The 15,610-nt window shown below is 39.8% G+C and overlaps 1 protein-coding gene across 3 annotated transcripts in view; it reads right to left on the bottom strand.

The window, feature by feature from the left end:
• Ppp2r2a (protein phosphatase 2 regulatory subunit Balpha) overlaps positions 1-15,610 on the bottom strand; it is a 58,628-nt gene that overhangs the window by 23,363 nt on the left and 19,655 nt on the right. The window contains exons 1-3 of one of the 3 annotated variants that reach the window (XM_051195466.1): positions 3,368-3,465; positions 2,429-2,499; positions 1,430-1,534 (exon numbers count right to left, since the gene is read on the bottom strand). In XM_051195466.1, coding sequence (XP_051051423.1) covers positions 1,430-1,450 — 21 coding nt within the window. In that variant the 5' untranslated portion in view covers positions 1,451-1,534; positions 2,429-2,499; positions 3,368-3,465. Of the gene's footprint in view, positions 1-1,429; positions 1,535-2,428; positions 2,500-3,367; positions 3,466-15,610 lie in introns of those variants that run through there. The other 2 variants (XM_051195465.1, XM_051195464.1) reach the window with 2 other exon arrangements.

The following is a 15,610-nucleotide window of genomic DNA, read 5'->3' as shown; positions in this document are numbered from 1 at the left end:
GCAGGAGGATCTCTGTGACTTTAAGGCCAGCCTGGTCTACAGCTAGATCAGATAAAGTGACAGTTAAGACAAGACCCTATCTCCAAAAAACAAATAAACAACAATAACAACAAAAATCCAGGAACCAGTTACTCCAACTGCTCACCACCTCATCTAAGCTTCCATGGAAACAATAAAACCCATTCCAAGTCAAAAGGCATCTGTTCAATCTTCCAAAACCTAGACTGTCATCATCAAAAAAGGAAACTTTCAGATAAGTTCTTTGCTTTGGTTTTTTGAGACAGGGTTTCCCTGTGTAACAGCCCTAGAACTCGCTTTGTAGACCCAGCTCAGATATTTTCAGATATTTTCTTTGTTGTCAAAAGCTATTTTAAATTGTAAAAACAAATTAGGAAGATGTGTCATCTATTTCAGGATACACCTAACCACCATGGCTGTGATCACCCCGGGGAAATCTCTCTTTGGTGCCCCAATTTCCCTACGAAAATAATCAATAGAGCCTAGCAATGGTGGTGCATGCCTTTAATTCCACTCAGAAGGCAGAGGCAGTAGGATCTCTGTGAGGCCAGCCTGGTTTACAAAGCCACACAGAGAAACCTTGTCTCAAAAAAACAATCAATAAATAAAATAAATATAGCCTTGTTATAAAACTTGTTTGGGAGTTTAACCTAAACTTAGGAAGAGATGATCTTACTCTCATCAACATACATATGAATCCCTCAGTTCTTGCACACACACTCACAATCACTCATACAGACCCAAAGTTATCCCTTAAGACAGCTTAAAGTATGCAAAGTGAATTAGCAAAGTACCTCAATTAATACCAACAAGATACAAGTTTCAGAGGGAAAAAAACCACTATTACTTAACCTCTAACTTAAAAACATTTTATATTAATAGTAATTCTAAAAAACAACACATATAAACAAATGAATTTTTTCCTTATCATGGGGTCATCACCAAAAGTTAAGACATTCGGCTTATTTCTTCATAGAACAATACTTATTTCAGACTCTCCAGAGAAAATTTCAGAAAAAAAAAAGTTTTAGAATATTATTCATTTCTTGCTTTTGGGGGGATATGCCACATAAAAAAGCTAGAGGAAGCCGTGGGTGTCTGACTTCTCCTCCTATCATGTGAGTCCTGAGGATCAAGCTATCTGTCTTCAGGACCTCTACCCACTAAGCTGTCTCACCAGACTGAAACTACTCTCTTTTTTAACTCAGATTACTGGGCTACTTTCTAGCATACTTACATAAACAAGTATGTCAGGTTTTCATTAACAATCACTACCTCTGGGGCTATTAGAAAGATTTTAGAATATTCTGAAAACTAACAAAATCCATAAAAGCAATCATTTGCCCCACTTTGTCCTAAATTCCCATCCCTTCTGCATCTGATTTGACTTTAATAACAATTTAACACTTACAGAAGGTGGAAATGACTTCATTCTCGTGCAAAATATTTCCAAGTTAGCTTTTAGCTGACAACTTCCACTTTAAAATAGCAGTGACCGGTGACCTCAGTGAGGAACCTGAACCCCAGAATGAAAAGCCTGTATGTATTACCCTTTGTCTTCTAGATTAAACATAGTAATCAGAATTGAGTTTTAAGTTTCAAGTTTCTCTTTAAACCAGTTGTAGTAGCACAAGGCCATAATCCCAGGACCTGGAAAAGTAGAGCCAGAAGCCCCAAGATCAACCCAAGGTCAAATTCTCTGCCAAATTCACTGTTGGCCTAGGCTGTGTGACACACTACCCCACCCCCACAAAAATTTCTTAAGGGCAGAGAATGACTACTTTGAAGTTTTAACTAATGAAAGTAACATTCACATTTTGGGGGATCTAACACAAAAGGCGAGGGGGGGGGAAGGGAAAAAAATCAGAAAGATATACCAGAAGTACTGGACACTGGATGCTCTAACTTGACATTTTTATTTGTAAAGAAAAGCAAGTCCCATTAAACCTCTAAGATAATTATGGTCAGGTTTCAGGTGTTTGAAACAACGGGCTGGGGATATGGTTCAGTTGGCCCACTGCTTGCTGAAGCATGCATAAACTCCTGGGCTCAATCCCTGGCAAAAATAGAACTGAGTATGGTGGTACAGGCCCATAAACCCTGAACCCTGGAAGTGGAGTCAAGTTCTTTAGGAGTTCAAAGCCATCCATGGATAAATTTAAGGCCAGTCCAAACTACCTAACATCCTGCCTCAAAATAACCAGAAGCAGAGAACTGATTCAGCCTCCCTTCCCACCAGGATCACTCTTGTCAGGCAAAGGCTCTTGAGTCTTATTTTTCTTACTTTCTTCCAACCCAGAGGGGGGGAAAAAAAGAGTAAATTTAAAAGTAAATATAAGGAAACATTTAGTGTTTGTGCATCTTCTATCCAGACACTATTAATCATTTCTTTTAAAATTAAATTACCTACCTCACGGGGGTGTTGTGAGGATTAATTCATTAGTGTTTCTAAAGCACTTTGAGATCCTCAGGTCAAAGGCGCTATAGAAGTGCAAAGTAGTAGTATTATTACTAGATTCTTTGCTTAGTTAAGGAATTTCACAATCCTTTAAAACCTTATGCTGGATTTTGATTTAGACATTTATTTGTAAAATCCTGTAATTTATCAACGTTAAATTCTTCTGAGTATGTTATAGACAGACAGGGACAGATGTTTCAAAGCCAATTGTCTTAAAAGTTACCCCTTGGCCTAAAATAACTGGAGCAAGCTTGGAAATATCCAGTATGACAAACTGTCCATACAAAATTTTTATGAAAAACCCTGCCATTCAGATTTGCAAGTGTGCATTAAGTTGTAAGAAAAACAAAATTGAAATGTACTTAACCACAGACTTGCATTTAAAAAAAATTCATTCATAAAAGAGGAAAGGAAAATGCATTCAACTTATTTTAAAAGCTAGCACTTTGTTGACTCGTTAATTACATTCACATATGTGCAAGTGCAACACAGCAGACATTTAAAGCCCAGTAACAGTTTTTGTATAAACTGATAGTAAAATAATTTGAGTGAGAGTCTTCCAGTCAACCTCACCCTTAATTACGCAGTAGAGAGCCTTGAGAGAAGGTCAACTTATCACTGATGGTAAAGGCTTCAAATCTGGTTAAATCTTGAATTAACTACTTCCTACCCTCTTCTCTAACCAAAGGTTCTTACAATTAAAATGGATTTTCAAATAAAAGCAACAAAGGCATACATACACACACAAAAAGCTAAGAGAAGCCTTGAGCTATATGCATACAGAATATTTACTTAGGGTTTTAGAGCTTCACCACCCTGAGGGATTTCTACAGCACAAATTCCAGTCTCAAGAGCAAACTGAAAAGAAGACACTGAACTTTCACCACTTACCTCCTGCTCTTGTTGAAAGATGACAACTCTCCCACCTTTATCTCCTGTTGCTAGTAATTCTCCAGAATGATTAAACTCTACTGTAGAAATTATATCTGCTGTATAATTGAAACAAAAACAGAAAGACATCAGTTTTTGTCCCCCAACTAGCTGAGGGTGTTCCTAACAATACTCTAGATCTATGCATCAGCCTGGCATCAGAAACAAAGAGTTCCAAGCTCCTTTTGTGAACACTTTCATTGGGGGGGGGTCCCCAAAATAAACCAACACAAAAACCATTCTGCCAATCTTGAACACAGTAATGCCAGATCTGTAAATACTTCTCTTAATTTGCGAATGCAAAGAAATCAACTACATATTTATGGGATTTTGTTTTGTTGGTCAGACTTAGTATCACCATGTGTATGTGTGATTTGTAGAGAAATGAACATTCCAAGGTGGGCATGTGGGGGTCAAAAGGACAACTTTGTGGAACAGGTTCTCTCCTTCAATCTTCATACAGGTCCCAGGGTCTAGATTCAGGTCCCCAGGCTTGCACTACAAGTGTTATTCCCACTGAACCATCTTGAAAGCCCAGTTGGCAGTTTTCTGGGAAAATGGTTGCTTGTAGCCTGATAAAGTCTTTTCTTTCCTGTATTTCCTGAAGTATCTCATAATACCACTGAACAATGATTATTTTGTGAAATTACCTAATTTAAATACTATCTGCTGATTTGGTGTTTCAAAACTAGCTGAATGGCTCACCCTGGCCTCCAACTTGCTGCTATCATATGCCCTGAACCTCTTGAGCTTTAGAGTTACAGGTATGTGCCACCACACATGGCTCTATATACTTTTGATGAACATGATGACATTTTTGCTTTTGTTATGTTGGAGGGGTTACAATGGATCAGATGCTCAAGACTCAAGTACACTAAGCAATGACCATCTCTGCTGCTAGGGTTGTTTATACAAACCCGAGTCTTTAAAAATCAAACCACTGTGGTAGTACATGTCAGTAATCTCAATAATGGGGAGGCAGACACAACAGGATCAGGACTTCAAGCGCACCTTGACAACATGAGACCCTGTCTCAAAAAACAAAACAAAACAAAAAAGTACAACAAAAATCTAAGACAGCATGGAAAGGGGGGTATTTTTAATGTAAAAATAATTTGAGATGGAATTCTAATAGCCATAAATCCAAATCATATTCTCAAATATTAGTAATACACCCTTGAAGACAAAATAAACACAGTTATTAGAATACACACCATTACAACAAAGACAGAATTATGTCATAAAAGCTACCAACATGGAGAAAACTTTTAAGATTTTTTTCTTTTGGAGGTTTTGAGAAAGGGTTGGTTCCTCTGTGTTAACAGCCCTGGTTCTCCTGGAACTCATCTGTAGACCAGGCTGGTCTCAAACTCACAGAGATCCATCCACCTGCTTCTGCCTCCCAAGTGCTGGGATTAAAGGTGTGCACCACCACCATCAAGATTTTGAAACCAACTATTCCATGTTTCAGAAAAACAAAAACAATGACTCGATTTCCAGAAGCCTTATACTAAATAGGATGTACGCCTTAGCACAGAACACTGAGTAATGTTCTCATAAACAAGAAATGATGAAGACCAAAATAGTCTTTTAAAAGGAAAGGAATCCTAAAGACAATAAAAATGTTATTCTACAATAAAGATGGTCTTACTAATCTTAGAACATTCAAATATGGTTAGTTAAAAAGGAGCCCCCCCCCAAACATTCATCAACTTAACACACAGCATATTTTAAACACACAGGTTTTCAAATTATGCAACAAAATGAAGTCTTTAAAAGGCACCTTAAGTTTGTACAACAACACAAACTGAGTTTAGAACAGATCCTATGAACACAGCAACTCCTTTTTAAACTTGTCATCTAGGTTTGCCCTTTGCAAATGAAATCATCACTTCTTTGGGGGTGGAATGCAGTTGGCGGGACTGACAGCAGCAGCATCCGTGACCTATTTTGATCTTGCCTGTTCTTGCTTTGTCATCTATTTCTCTGAAGGTTTTGTGTGGCATAATAAACAGGTAAGATGATCAGATAGCTAAGAAGTCAAAACTTTAACACTTTTGAAACAAACATCCACTTAAATACAGTGACAATGGCTGCACATTAATGGACCAAATTCTCAGCCTTATCATTTTCTAAGTTATTTCAGCTCTGAGTTGCACTCACTTGATGGGAGATGTCATTCTGTAAATATGTTTCTCTTATTGGTTAATTAATAAAGTACAGTTGGCCAATAGGAAAGCAAGATAGGCTGGGCTAGGAGACAAGGAGGAGAGAGGAAGTGGTAGGGAGGAGATCCAAGATGGAAGACGAAGAGCAGAAGGCCAGCCCCTCTCTCCAGTAAGATAAGACCATGTGGAAGTACTTAGAACAATAGAAATGGGTTAATATTTAAGACAGAGCTAGTCAATAAGAAACTAGTAACTGGCCAACAGAATTTTATCTAATACAGAGTCTCTGTGTGTTATTTGGGGCTGGAGCAGTAGCGGGCCCAGGCTGGCAGGGAAAAATCTTACTCATAACACTCATTGGTTTTATTTATTCGTTTTGTTTATTTATTTATTTATTTATTGGTTTTTCAAGACATGGTTTCTCTGTATTGTTTTAAAGCCTGTCCTTAAACTCACAGAAATCCACCTGCCTCTGCCTCCCAAGTGCTGGTATTAAAGAGGTGCACCACCAACACCTGGCTGGTTTTATAATTCTAAATGAGGATGACTTTGCAAAGAAATCAACTAGCACAGATATATAAGATTTCTGAAATGGAAGCTGAACCTATTTTAAATACACAATAAATAAAGAGATATAAAGGGTAGTTCTAATCACATGTTGGAAACTATGGCCCACCAATAAGCATATATAATGACTGAAGCCCAGTACTAAATACTAAAACCTAAAGCTATTTACCAGCTAGCCATTTTCAGAGAATGGCTGACAACCCTAACATTAAAATAAGCACAGCTTGTTTATACAAAGTGGCACCAAGCGTGGTTCCATAGTATAGCGGTTATAACATCTTCTTTACACATACAAAAGTGGCACCAAAACAAATTAATGGACACAGATATATAGAACTGAAAAAATGAGCATTAAATATGTTCATTTCCTATTTACAGCACTACTGTATCATTTTTTTTTTTCATTTTCCACATATAGGAAAACAAAAGGGAACTCTGGAGATCAGGTATTTACAAGTATCAAGTGACAAAGCCAGGATTCAAATTCAGTAGACATGTGGTTACTGTAGCAACGTAGGATTCTGTAAATCATGGAATGAAGGTAAAGGAATGCTGTGTAAGTATTCAATTTGGTGCTAACCCTACTAAAGTGCCTGTAACCGACAAAGCACCTAGAAGCAAACAAATCAACTTCATACCTTAGTATGACTAAGAATAAGTAAGTACTTAATGCAGCACCTATGCAATCAAGGTACAGAGGGTACTGAGTGACTATGCATTCTAAAGTCCACTTCTGCAAGAAAGCAGAGCACAAGGATGTATTCATAAAGAAGAGACAGGCAGGTGGGCACATGCATGCGCAGGTACACACAACCAACGAGTTAGTTGGATAGGTAGCTCAGTGGGTCAGTGCCTGTCTAAATGACCTCTACGTTCAGTGAGAAATCCAATCTCAAAAATAAGGTAGAGTGATAAGACTAGCAACAGTGACCTCTGGCTTACACATGCACACACCACATACACTCACACATATACCACATCTATGTACACACACAAGCTATGCATGGTAGAACAAGTTTATAATCCCAGCTCTCAGAAGGCAAGGACTGTCCTTTTGAAGTTAGCTTGCTCTATCATAGAGAGCTCTAGGCTTGCAAGAGTTACACAGCTACCCTGTTAAAAACAATAAATAAAGCCAAAGGAGAAATATAAAAGACAAAATTAATCCTATCACATAAAGACCAAGTAAGTATGTAGAGATGCTTCCTCATTTTAAACTTATACAGGACTGAGTGTGGCTCAGTGGTAGAGCACAATCTTAGCACACAGGAGCCCATTTCACCCCCATAAACAACAAGTAAAAAGTACAAATAGCCCAGCAGTGGTGGCACATGCCTTTTAATTCCAGCACTCAGGAATTCGAGTCCAGCCTGGTCTACAGAGTGAGCTTCAGGGCAGCCAGGGCTACACAGAGGAAACCCTATCTTCAAAACTTTAAAACACAAACTTTTCTAAGTACAAATAAAAGGAAGAAGACTCAACTTGGATAAAATGTTGGTTTGTCTAACCATCTAGATTGTAGAGTCCCACAAGCTGCACTTCAAAATACAAAATAAAGGCCAAGCTCATGCCAAGCCATGTTCCCAGCTGCTATGCATCTTTAATTGTACTTTTAAATCTCAAGGGAAGATCATTTTTAATCCTACTTCTGAGAACTACTATTATTTTAGTATCTCAGCAAAGGATACTGTGTGATTGCACAAGCTCAGTAACAAAAAGCAGGTCTGTATCCTAAAGCTGCCTGTAATACCAGTTCTCTAAAAGTTACAAAGCAGGTTTGACACTGTTTGAACAAAATAAAGACAATCAGAAAATTAGAAGCGAATCACCTTAGCCAGGGAGACAATAGATAGGAAACACCAGAATACCTCTACATACTACTCAAATGATATAAAGCAATTGGCACTTAGATGTTGCACGGGTGTGCAACCCTGCAAACCCACAGAGGGTGCAGCACTGTGATGGTGAATTTTGAGGGTCAACCTGACCAAATTTGGAAACACCTAGGAAATTAACCTCCTAATGTCTGTGTTTTCAGATTAGTTTAGCTGAGGAGGTAAAAACCCATCCATGGGTGGCAATCATCCCAGGGGCTATAGTCACAAGCTGAATAAAACCAGGGGAGGGGTAATGTGGACTTTGATGCCTGATTAACAGAATTAGAAGCCATCACTGCCTTCCCCAGCATAAGCCAAAACAAGTCTTTTATCATCCTTAAATTGCTTTCACCACCTATGAGAAAACAAATACAAATGCCTAATTCTTATGTTGACTGAGCATTCCATTGGCTACTTATCCAAGTAAGATAAAAACCGAAAAAACTGGACATCCATGCTCATAAGTCTTTGTAATCACTGAAAACTGGACACAACTCTATGACCTCAGCTGGGGTATGGACAAAGATGGCTTACATCCATACATGAAATGTCCCTTATCAGTAAGAAGGAATGACTACTGATAAGTAATAGCATGAATACATCTCAAGATGCACTGGGCCAGTGAACAAAGCTAGGTGCAAATGGCGCAACCAGAGGTTGGAATAACAGATCACTAGTTGGTTGCTTGGGTCAGGGATGGGAAACATACTACATGGCCTGAAGCTTTTGCAGTGACTAAACTATTTGGTGTACCAGTGATGGTGAACATGACTGATTTTCTCAAAGCTTACAGCACTGTACAACCAAAAGGTTAAGTTCACCATGTGAAAATAGGTTTGTCACAGGAAAGTAGCAAATTCCAAACCTTGGAATGCTATCCCAGGCATTCTATACTCCTAACCAGACACTGCACTTGCTGCATGTGCCTTTTCAGTTCTTGGATGACCAGGTCACTCTATTACAGTGGCATGTCTCCCTAGCTTCCTTGACCTATGACTTTCTCAGACTACCTTGTCTTTGACGAACTTGACAGTTCTGGGAGTCCTGGGCAGTATACAGGATGATACCCTTCAATCTGAAATTGAAGTGCATTTTATTTTTTCATGGTGAAGCTACAAATGAGGGTTTCTGGCAGAAGATGTTAACGTACCATTCCTGTCAGAGATGACTATGGATCATCCTCTTAGTGGTCAGGTGGAAAATGTCCCTAACAGGTTCAAGTATTTGAACTTACAGTACCCAACTGGTGGCACTGTTTAGCAAGGTGGTATACTTTTCTGGACAAAGTATGTCACTGTGGGTAGGATTGGACAGTTCATAGTCTCACTTCACTTCATCCTCTCTACTTAAGGTAGTATTTGAAGTCGAGGATATGATCTCTCAGCTTCCTGGCCCAGCCATTTGTTACCAAGCCTCCTACACCATTACAATGCTCCCTTTGGAAATGTGACCCAAAACAAACCTTTTCTCCTCTAAGTTGCATTAGCTATGGTGTTTATCACAGCAACAAACTCAATCAATCCTATTAGCATGGATTACTGATGATAGTACATACTGTATGAAGTCCTGGGTTTGACATCAGTACCACACAAAGAACATGATGGCAGACAGCTGTAATCCCAGTACTGGGAAGGTCTTGAGGGGAGCTCACTGTAGAGCCAGTCTCGCTAAACTGGCAAGCTCAAGCTCAGTGGGAAACTCTGCTTCAAAAATTAAGGTGGAGAACAATAGATGACATTTGACCTCAATCACTGGCCTTCCTAACTGTGCGTATGAATTCACAAGCATGTATACATGCACCCCCACACACACAAAGAAAAACTTTTATTCAATCCATCAGTACAAAATTAGCATTTCATTTTATAGCTGTACTTTTAAAGAACTGAATCCACATAAGTTCTGCAAAGAGGAATAGGCAAAGAATAAAGGGGTGAACTACAATAAAGGCCGTAAAGCTATATACCTCAGAACATAACATCCGACCACTGTTAACACTTCTCTGCTAGAACAAATACCCCAGTAGTCAACTAGGCTCTAAAGCTCAGGCAGGTGTCAGCTCACTGACATGTTTAATTAGACATAAGCCTGTACCTTGCTCATCATCGTTAATCTTTCCAGATGTTGGAGAGATGGGGTGAGAACATCAGGTAAACAGATTATGTTTCTCTGTTCATTCCACTAGGTCCATTTAAAACACAAACCTGATTCTTGATCTGCTTGTTACATGTGTAATTCCAATTAAAAGGCATGATCCATTTTCACTAGCCCCACATAGCTATTTAGACATAATCAACCCAAATGTTTTCAGAAAGACTCCTTTCTCCTGAATGTAAGCAAATACTGGGAACAGGGTGAAGCTGAGTTAGCATATGTGAGGTTTTCTGTTCTGTTCAATCCCTAACACCAGAAGGGATGGACAATGTATTCATACAACAGTAACTTCTTGCTTAAAGGGAAGGCTAACTTCAGGTTCTTTCCCTCAAGACCTTTAGGAAGCTCTTTTTTTGGCTGTTGTCCTCCAGAGGGAGCTCAAAGTCCTTAATATTTTCCCCAAGGTAAGACAATAAACCCACAGATCTAGTTGGTTGGAACAATGTCTTGCAGAGCAAATTAAATGTAGTCCTGTCCTTTGGAAAACTCTTCCCTTCAAAAATAAAAAGGCTCAACCTACTCAGAGAGACCCCCGAGAAATAGGCCCGAGTGTTTTTTTTCCTCTTTCTTTTCCCTGCTTGGCACTGGCTAGAACATTCCTCTTGTACTAGAGAGGCTGAGGGAAGATCTGTAGTAAGCTTCTGGAGACAAGTGCCTCTCCCACTGACAACCCCCCTGTTGTACCCAGGGGAGCACTGTCTTCATGCTAGGGCATGGACAGGATGAGATGGTTTGGTTGTCATACTTGTCCAACACAAAGTTGGTTGTGTCTTCCTAGGTCTACTCAGGAAACCACTCAAGGGCACTCAAGGGCTGGTATATCATAGTAAATGCCCCCAAAGTAAGACTGTCTAATTTCTTCTTTGCCATTATCTGTATGACCAAGAGGAGGTAGCTTAGCCTCTTAGAGACTCTTTAACCCCAAAAGCAGGCAGCAGGTAGACATGAGTTTCAGGCCAGCTTGCTCTACCTAGTTTACAGTGAAATCTTCTATAAATAATTTTAAAGAAAAAAAAAAAAAAAAAAAAAAAAAAAAACCTGTTCCTAGGGGGTTAAAGTCAACATAGTGTGACCTGTTTTCCAAATGGTCTACTTTAACTCACTGAAGTCTGAGCCTCAAGTCCAAGCAAGTAACAGTATCACAACTGGCTTGCTCTGCTGCCTCTTTGTACACATACAGAAGCCTGGGGCTATACCAAGCTGGTCATGGCCAGGATTCCAACTGTCTTTTGTCTAAAATATCACCCCAAGTTCTCTGTAATTTCCAACTAGATTATAGAAAAAAAAAAAAAAAAAACCTGCATAACAAAAGTGCCCAGAGCGAGCTTTCCTCATCCCAACTTAGTGAAAAGGACTATGTTTTGTTATAAGCTCAACAAAAACCACTGGCTGTCCAGGCTCAGAGAAAACCTACCTTGTAAAGTTCTCATGAGAATTAGGGTTCAGAAAGTGTTTTCCAGAGACGCAATCTGGAACCAGTCTCCCTTTCTAACTTGTTCCTAGATAATATGGTATCATGTTTTGCAACACAAATTAATAAAAGACCCAGTACAGATACTGGGGTTCAACCTGAAGACCAGGGAAGCAAAGCAGATGGCCACTTGCTGTCATCTCAAGTTTAGGTTGAAAGGGCTCATCCACAAATGAGCTCTTCACCAAACCTCAAACTGCTGCCTCTCCTCAGCCTGGCTGGAGAATTCTGAGACTTCAATGTCTGCCTATCCTCCTCGATACTGAGCCTTCTGAGCCTACCTGTCTTTAGTGCGGCTGAAGAATCAATGTCTCCTATAGAATACTTAAGACTAGGCTTCTATCTGTTCTATCTCTCTAGTGCTGGAATTAAAGGTGTGTGACCTGTTACTCTTTTAGACTGATTCAATCTTGTGTATCCCTGGATGGCTTCAAACTCAGAACCCTTCTACCTCTTAATCCTGAGTCCTAGGATTAAAGGTGTGTACCACCAACCTCCTAGCTTTTAGCTGCTGGGATAAAGGTGTGTGCCTGGCTTCTATGACTTGTGGCTGACTTTGCTTTCTGAATCCTCAGGCAAGCTTTAAATCATAAATAGTATATCACCACAATGTTTAGATAAACAGTTGTTAATACAATATCCTCCAGGTATGATTTTAGCAGACAAGCCTCAATGTGAAATTGCTGTGTAAGTTACGAGGAGAGCTAGCTACAAGCTGACCATTCTAAACCTAACATATTATCTTCACCAGATGTCCCATAACTTTTAACTGGTTCATAATTAGCTTCACATATTAAGTTAATCCAGTTGCCTAATGCAAACCATGATTGGTGGCTCATAACTTAATCTTCACATCAAAAATGGGTGTTGCAAGTTTGCAGTCTGCATGGTCTACACAGCAAATCCCTGGCCAGCAAGAGCTACTGAGTGAGATCCAGTCTCAGATCACCAGTAAGTACTATCAATGATGGTAGTGCCAACAGTTCTTTTGGTGTCTATGCAAACCAACCACACTCCACATGTATGGATAGCTTAGCCACCAGCCAAGAACATTTCCAGTTTCACTTTTCAGACAGGGTCTTGGAGTACAGTCCTGGCTAGCCTGGAAATTACCAAACAGACCAGACTGGCATTAAACCCAAAAAAAATCTGACTGCCTCTGCCAAGATTTTAAAGCCATGTGCCACCACAACTGACAGGTTTTACATTTTTAAATGCTTGAAAACCCAAATAACACAGTCACCTCGTGTCTATACAGGTTTAAATTTTGAATTAAAAAAGGAAAGTTCTCATCTGACAGGCGACATGCAGCCCTCTGCCAAGCTTTTGGCGTGAGATGTAGAGCTGAGCAAATGAGGCAGCAAATGAGATGCTAGTGACAGTGGGTCCCTATGGGTAGTCCAGCCTGGCCACTCTGACCATGTGAAGATGGGCTTTGCCATGGGTTTCACTATGGGCATGGTGGCCGGCATGCTGTTTGGCACCTTCTCCTGTCTCAGGATTGGAATCAGGGTTGAGAGCTGATGGGAAAAACTGGGAACACCATGATGCAGAGTGGCAGACTTTTAGTATATTCATAGCCATTGGCATGGGAATAGGAAGCTAATCAGGGCAGTAACTGCTAACTTGATCTTTACTTTCCCATCCATTTTGAACCTTGTACATACAATACAAATGTTTCTTCTCCAAAAACAACAACAACAAAAAAGTTGTTAAGGCTCGAAAGATGGTTCTGAGGACCCTGCATAACTCCAGTTCCAAGGAATCCAAAACTCACTTCTGATTTCACGGGCATGTGGTGCACACACATACATACACATGAAATATTTTTCCAATGGGCAGTAGTGCCACATGCCTTAAATCCCAACACTCTAGAGGGAGAGGTAGGTGGATCTATCTATAGAGTGAGTTACAGAACATCAAGGGCTACACAGAGAAAATGGGGGGGGGGGATTATTTTCAAAGTAAGCCCTTTTTAAAAATCAAAATTGATTTCTATTAATGTCAATATAGATGCTTTACAAACTATGGATCGTCATATCCATGCTATAAGAATCAAAACATACTGTACTACTGTCCATTTGTCTTGGTGGCCACTCAATTCAAATCTGTTTTCTCATAGGTTACAAACAGACAAGATATTTAGATGGAAAGACAAAAGAGATTTTTATATTTGCTATAAAAATGTTATGGTCTTATTCTAATGCTCAAAGACAGCACAAAAGTTTTAACTATAAACAACCCAGTCAGCTGTGTGCCCTGGATTGCTCAAGCTGCAGCACAGACTGGGAAGGAGGAGGGAGGTCAGCAGATAGGAAAACTGGAGCTCAAACCAGAGATGCTTAGGAATCCTAATGTGCAGTCCTAGAGTCAGAGTCAGTGGAGTGGAGTACTGGTGCTGCTCGCTGTAAGCCACATGCAGTGTGCTAGCATTTAATGCTCACCACAAACATATAAACTTGCTTACATTAATAAATACACAGGCTAACACATGAAAAAACTAAAGCCAAAAAGGCAGAGATGAACAAACCTTCAAACATGTACATAAAAATAAACATCAAGAAAAATGTGCAGGTCCTCCTGCAGGCTCAGTGGACCTCATCACTAATAGGCAGCAGGTATGTATCTCACAAACCCCACTTAACAGCATCTACAGGGCAGAGAAAACTAACCCAGAAGACTACACCACTGATTACCTCAAAACTCCTTAACTAAAAGGAACACCACATGTACTGTTACAAAGAGCAATATAAGACTAACATGGTAAAAACCTACAATCCCAACACTCAGAGGTGGAGGCAGGGGATCAGGAGTTCAATCCCCTGAGAAGGATGTTCTGGGCTAGCCTGAGACACTTGATAGCCAAACAAAAGGGAAAAGGCGATTTCATTCAGTGAATTATTTCTGCTTCTTTTTTAAAGTATCTTTTAAAATCTTCTCTTAATGATTTATTTTTATTTTATAGGCATTGGTGTTTTGTCTGCATGCCTGTGTGAGGGTGTCAGATCTCCTGGAACTGAAATGACAGATAGTTGTGAGTTGCCATATGGGAGCTGGGAAATGAACCCGGGTCCTCTGAAAAAGTGCTACTGCTCTTAACCACTGAGCCATCTCTCCAGCCCCTGCCTGTATCTTTTTTTTTTTAATCCCTTTTCTTCTCAATTTTGGTAGATAAAACATCAGGCAGTCATTTTCTGACCTGGTCTGCAGTCATATTTAAAATTCAAGTCCTCATTTCCATTGCACTTCTAAAGAGAAGTAATACTTCAAAGATGATAACTGTGGATGTGTTCTTACTAAGCGAGTGATAAGGGCCAGAGCTGGCTGGCAGACAGAGAAGAATGCATTCTGAAGGCAGCACTGCCAGAAACAGGGTTGATGGATGGATGGACCAAAAGACAGTAACCACGGTTGTAAAACATACCCAGCATAAGAAAAGGAGCTGCACTCCATTGCACATCTTTGACTGGATATTCAAGCAGAAAGTCATGTACGTAGCAAGACTGACTTGGCAGCAAGTTTTTAGACAGCATTTAAAGTCATGTAACATTTCAAGGTGATTTCCTTGTGGGTAGGCAAAGAAAACCAGTGTTGTGGGCTGAGAGCCTTGAGGATCTCCTATCCTGGGCAGCTGAGCAAGAATCACATGAGAGGAGATGACAGGACTGGGGCTGCTGGTGAACTGGGCAACTTTTCCAGGAAAGGCAGTAGTGATGGACTACATTTAATAGAACTCAAAAAGATAAATTAACTTTAGGTTTGGTGCTATCTTCAAAATAAAAACTGTTGTTTCCTGTGATTTTCTTTTTTGGTTGTCAGGTGAGAGGATGTTCCAGAGGTAAAAGTATGTAGGTGTCAGCCACAGATTCACTCCCATACCTGCTGTCCAGCAGTTTTCCTGGATGCTGCCCTGAGACACCAGTTTTTTACCCATAGATTCCAGGAAAGTTCACAATAATGATAGCTGGTT

Source organism: Phodopus roborovskii, unplaced genomic scaffold, assembly GCF_943737965.1.
Source record: "Phodopus roborovskii unplaced genomic scaffold, PHOROB, whole genome shotgun sequence".
In the NCBI taxonomy this organism is placed as follows: Eukaryota; Metazoa; Chordata; class Mammalia; order Rodentia; family Cricetidae; genus Phodopus; species Phodopus roborovskii.
The sequence above is the reverse complement of the archived record's forward strand: the minus strand, read 5'-3'. Positions and strand labels throughout refer to the sequence as shown.